General features: G+C 32.9%; 1 protein-coding gene across 17 annotated transcripts in view; it reads right to left on the bottom strand.

The window, feature by feature from the left end:
* The window catches only part of LOC149564836 (uncharacterized), a 127,968-nt gene extending 124,897 nt beyond the window's left edge, over nt 1–3,071 (bottom strand). For all 17 annotated transcript variants that reach the window (XR_016361959.1, XR_016361962.1, XR_016361963.1 and 14 more), the window contains exon 1: nt 2,593–3,071. Coding sequence is in view for 4 of the 17 variants with exons in the window: in XM_089818407.1 (XP_089674533.1) it covers nt 2,593–2,859 (267 nt within the window). In the remaining 13 variants the exon portion in view is untranslated. The remainder of the gene's footprint in view (nt 1–2,592) is intronic.
* Nucleotides 3,072–6,000: the final 2,929 nt, after the last annotated feature.

Consider the following 6,000-nt stretch of genomic DNA (forward strand, 5'->3'; position numbering starts at 1 on the left):
AATGGTGTAGCTCTTGAGCTGAATTTCCAAAAGTTCTCATAATACCACCTCCCCGAACTCCCATATTACAAATCTCCCCAAACATTTGACAACATTCCATGTTGATATAAATGAACACAACTCCATCTAATGTCTAATAGCCCTTGTAAGGGTATGATTCCTAAAACCCATAACCTCTAAAGCTAACTAGGCAATCATCCATTATGAGCTTTCCTGCCTACCTTCAAAGAACCACACTCCTTACTATGCAAAAAAAATCAACGTATCCTTCATTATTATCCTTCATTATTGTCAACAACTAACAGATCTTCGACAATGGCTACATTAGCTACTTTGAGTTTTCTGTTGAGAACATTAACTGCTCAAATTCTATGGTTACAACATGTGTGGCCCATTTTCTTGCTATCGGTACACTATGTCTTTTTGTCATTATCAGAGCTTCTATTCTTTCAAAACTATGCTACCTCAGCTGAAGGATCATCTGATGTATCTCTTGCTATAGTCTTTTTTCTTCAATTGGGAGAGCTGAAATCATTTCTTTCAAACTTTTAGAGGCTAAAAGTTGACAAGTGTAAATATGGCATTGCTGAATTTTGGGCCTTAACTAATAGTTTTAATATCCTCATAATTCACTACAGCATTGTCTTCCACCAAGAAGAGATCAAAAGTCCACATGGCTTGACATGGTGACTGTGTCAATCATCTTGAACTTGAACAACTGAAGATTTAAAGAGAAATTTGCATTACTCATTGCTGCTCCAAATGGTGTATTCAAAACCTCCCAAATCCTCTTTGATGATTTTGCCAAATCTACAGGACGTAACTCACAATCATCTTTGTTCTGCGATACCAATACTTCCACTAACATCTTTAGGAAGTTTCTGATTTCCATTTAGTATTCCCCACAAGTTCTTGTGTATCAGTTGCATCTGTGTGGAAGTTAAAACTTAGATATTTATTGAACAGGAATTCCATTTCCAAAAAACCGTAAAAAGCTAAATATTCTCAAACCCACAGTTCAGAATTTCCTAAAAAAAATAGGCTGCGACTTACACCAGAAACAGCTCAGGATTTTCACCCTTCATTGCAACTAATGAATTCACATGACACCTTGCTTCACTACCATGTAAACAATAATAGAATACAATATTTTAATATTCTATTTAATAATAGCATACAGTTTTTTTTACAACAAAAATCATTTCCTTATATGGATATTGATGGAGAAACCATGCAAAAGTATAAACATGACATGACTCACCCAACACTAACAATTGCGAACTAAAAAACAGAAAAGAGAAAAGTTACTGCACTTTATTACAGTTGTAAGCCTTGTCTTCTATTAATCATTTAATATTATTCTATTAAAGAAAAGTCAGACATTTTTAAAGCTAAATTAAGCCAATTGGGTGTTTGAACCAATTGTCCAGCAATCTTAAAATATGAGTCTCATGCCCACAATTTCTTTAATAACATCTCTAATGCGTTGATCGGATCTTGCATCCCAAAAATATTTGTTTTTGCTTAAGTAGTTCTCCACATTCATGCCTAGCTTGTGCATATGTCATGTTCATGGTGTTATACACAACTAATATTTGCATTTGCTTCGGATAATTCTTCATGGGCAGGCCTAACTTTCATATTTGTTGTGTTTCTGGTAGTTTGTCACATGCAAGCTGTATGTAGTTTTCTGTGTCACTCGCGTGTAACAACTTACCACAAACACAACACCTTGTTCTTTTGGCAATGCGCCACCCTATCATCACACACTAGTGTTTTTGCCTATTACGCACCCACACCCCCTTGGTTAAAGACCCAATTTTGTTTGGCCTTGTACAATCCGAAAACCCTATTGATCTTGGCAGAAGACATCATTGGATCAAAGAGGGACATCATTGGATCAAAAGAGATAGCGTTGGGCTCAGTAGCTTCTTTCCTCCATAAAATTTTGCACCGCACATTCTGCTATTCGAACTTACTAAATCAAACAAAAGAACGTCGCTGTAACCAATTATGCCAGTTCTTAAAAAACACATTCTTAAGGATCGTAGTGGTTAATCATTTGATCGGAAAGAATGCGCTCAACTGGCAAGAATGTCAGGGGACTCTATAAGAAATACCAGGTTCAAAACCCGGTAGCAGACAGAATGAAATGTTCAAACTCGTGTAGAAAAAGGCATCAACCTGCAAGGTGCAGCAGATCCAACCAGACCAGGCTGGATGTAGATCACGTAAAATTTGATCAAAGATATACTGCTTCATCGTAGTAAGTAATCCAACTCCAAGAATTTTTAAAAACAATTTTACCAAATCATAAAAACATTATGCCAATGCAAAACTCATCAATATATCATGCCAATGATTAAACGAGATGGGTGAGGATCAATGCAGGTCTACCAAATCAAGGAAAAATATATAAATAAAATTGTACTGCATTTTTTTCAGAGTCAAACTAAATATTCAAGGAATATATATATTTTGCCACCGAGAAGTCTAAATTAATAACAATCAAAGTAATTATGTCATATTTTAAAAGATTATAAATAACAAAGCAGATACCAATGTATATGTTGTTGGTTCACTGTATTTTACCGATTCTTCGCGAGAAGCAGCAGGAGCGAAAAAATTCCTAGAGAAAGCGTCATTGCGCCACCGACCAGCTCGTAAATTGACTCTTTCTCCAACAAACCCTGATTGCGATTGGATTCTATATCCCTCAAACCCTAAAGCTCTCTTTGAATTAGAAGAGTTCATGCTTGAAGAATTTCTTAGAGGCAAATTCCGAGACGATGTCACTGCACATTTCTTTATTCTAATATTGCCCGTACAAGAAGAAGGCGATAACATCAGTTTTTCCATTACAGGCAATGAAATCTCTCACGGACTTTTCTCCGAACAAGGAGGCTCGAATTTTACGGAATAACGAGGATTATGAACTTTATGTTTTCCAACAGTATTTTTACATACGCTGGAGCAAATCAACTAGGGGTTTTTTGTTGGATAAGCAATGGAAGTACTCTGCGGCTGCTTCGATCTGTCGAAACGTTTTCCTCGTAAGTCAAAAATTATATAAAAAATATTGTTTGCATATACCCTGTAACAAATAAGCTCGTGCAAAAAACTAGAAAGGTCCGTTGATTGTTTTGAAAATGTGAATCCTAAAGATCTTTCCCAATTCCACCAAATTTGGTAGAAACAAAAATTATAAGGTTGCATGGAGTTTATCTCTATTCCAAAAGATAAAAATGGTCCCTATACAAATTTAATTTCGAGTTTTATATATTCTTATCTTAAAATGGGAGTTTGAAATATTATTTTAATGTAAGATGGTTAAAATGAGGAATTGGTGAAAATCAGTTTAAATAGATTGAGAAAATGACATTAATTTTTCAAAATAATCTAAAATCAATGAAATAAAAATAAAAATATCATCAAATTCTAAATAGTTCGTTTTAAAATCATTCTTATTAAATATTTTGTAGCTTTATAATATATAACTTTTTTTCAATTTGAAAAAAAAACTTAGAACTTTTAATTTGTTTAAAATGTAAAGGCTCATTTGGTTGCTAGAATACAATGTGAATAGGATTAGAAAATTAGAATATGTTTCTAATTCTTTGTTTGTTGCATGGAATGGGATTGGAGATAGGATTTTGAATTCCTATTTTAGCCCAAAATGAGCTTTTATCCATTCGAAAAAAAACTTGTAATTGGAATGGGTCAATCTCATTCCCAATCTCCCTTTCCCAACATATGGCAAAATGTATAATTCATCGGGTTCACAAAAAAACTCCCACTCATACTTCCACAATTTCACTCTGTCATTTCACTCCACCATCAATAGAGTGGGAAGGTCTTACATTTTGCTTGTATTGAAAGGTATGTCATATTGGATTTGTAATAGTTTTTGTGGGTTCTCTGCTAGGGTTTGTTCGCATTGGAATTTTCTGCTTTTGTCAAATATAATCATGTAGTAAATCGTTTCGTGAATTCATTCAATCATATACGAGTACAATTTTCTTTGCCTTGAAGTGAGTCTGATGTAACCAACAAAAGTATCAAAATCAAGGAGACGCAAGCAAACACAATTGAAAAAAGGCCCAAAATATCATCTCAACAAACAAAATCCCAAATTTTCCTATAAAATTCCTCATTTTTCAAGGTTTCCTCTTGACCTTGTTGTTAAATATTTTTCTCCTTTAACAAGAAAGAAATTCTTCATGCAAAAAGCTCATTTATTCCAAATTTCATGCACAAATATCAAACGATGCCCTCCCAAAATAACAAATAAGACCAAAGTGATCTTTCTTTATGAGGAAGGAGATGCGGATCTTTATGTGCACTTCATTGACTTTCACATCTCTATATAGAAATATAACTAAGACTGCGAAGCTCATAATTTTTTACAATAAATTGAAATAATTAACCAAATATAATAATATATTAAAATATAAACTTAACTATAATGAAATGACCATTCTGTTGTAAAGAGCTTAATTTGATAATGGAGACTAAATCTTTTATGATTTTGTATAAACAATGAGCAAATTTTACTAATTTCACAAGTATATTATTGTGTATAACATTTTTATGTTTGTATCCATTCATTTAAAAAATGTTGAAATAAATTAATTTCTTATTAATTTCATTAAATAAAATAGAATTAAAAAATATATTTTTTCTTTACAATAAATTGAAATAATTCACCAAATATAATAATATATTAAAATAAATACAATATATTAAAATATAAATATAATTATATTCCAATTTCAATTTTGTACAAACAAACAAACAAGGGAGTAACATATTCCCAATCAAATACCAGGCAGACCAAACAAGAATGAGATTTCTTTTCCATTCTCATTCCCCATTTCCATTCTCATTCCAATTTTCCATTCTAATTCTTCATTCCTATGCCTACAACTGTAATGACCCGTACCAATAGGCCACTAAACAAAACCCTAAATTTAATACAGTGCTAAAATATATTGCTGAAATAAGGAAATGATAGTGCCAATGTATTCATTCAATGAAAACCAAATGTTTTTACAAATGATATGGAAATTTTCAGCATTGAAACATTATGACATGGCACATTACAGGCAAACCCTTATTAGTTGTATACAATTGAGAACTTGTTACAACTACAAACTAAAATGAAGAACCTGGATTTGATCCCATACTAGAGACTGACTGCTGAAGATGATATGGTGAAAGTGCAACTCCACTAGAAACTCCAAACCAGCAATTAAGCACAAGTGAAAGGACTAAAATATCCTTCCCACAGCTGCAATAATTCAGGTGATCTTTCACACCCTCAAAATTGCGTACCAATTGAGAGTTTTCGTTCTCAATGGCCAATTGTGACTACTTGCAGAAACCCTAGGCTCCACAACACACATCAGCAAAAAGAAATAATAAATCTCGATGATAGGCAATGAGCCCTCAATGCCTATTTTTTTATTTTTTTCTCGATAGGTCGGCCTCCTTTTTATTTATTCATCACTTCTTCCAGCAACCTCTAGAAGATTGTTTTATTTAATGATTTTATAGAATATCTCTTTATTGAGTTAATTAAATATAAAGTTATCTTGTAATATAGTTTTATTGATAACTTTATAAATAATTTAACTCCTCCAAAAAATGGGGACATTACAGCAACCAAATGGGCCCTAATTGTTAGTAAGTGGTTAAGTCAAATAGTGCCATGTAGCCTCTATGAAATGTTGTTGCAAGAAGGAATTCTATGAAACTTTCAAATGTTTCTAAATCATGACAAAAGTAATCTAATCTACTTTATTTCGCTCATGGCACCGTCTCCTTGTATCAAGCTCTAGCAGTTTTAATGTGGACATCATCCAAGATAATTTGGTGATAAATAGATAGTGTCATAAGATTTCACCTATTGTAGTTCACCATTACATGATGCTCCTACCTTAACCAAAAAATAAAATTCCACATAATCACCCATGTCCCTCCATCTCCCTTATCCATTTT

The sequence above is a fragment of the Cupressus sempervirens genome, chromosome 3 (assembly GCF_028749045.1).
Source record: "Cupressus sempervirens isolate cs-2001-9-10 chromosome 3, ASM2874904v1, whole genome shotgun sequence".
Lineage (NCBI taxonomy): Eukaryota > Viridiplantae > Streptophyta > Pinopsida > Cupressales > Cupressaceae > Cupressus > Cupressus sempervirens.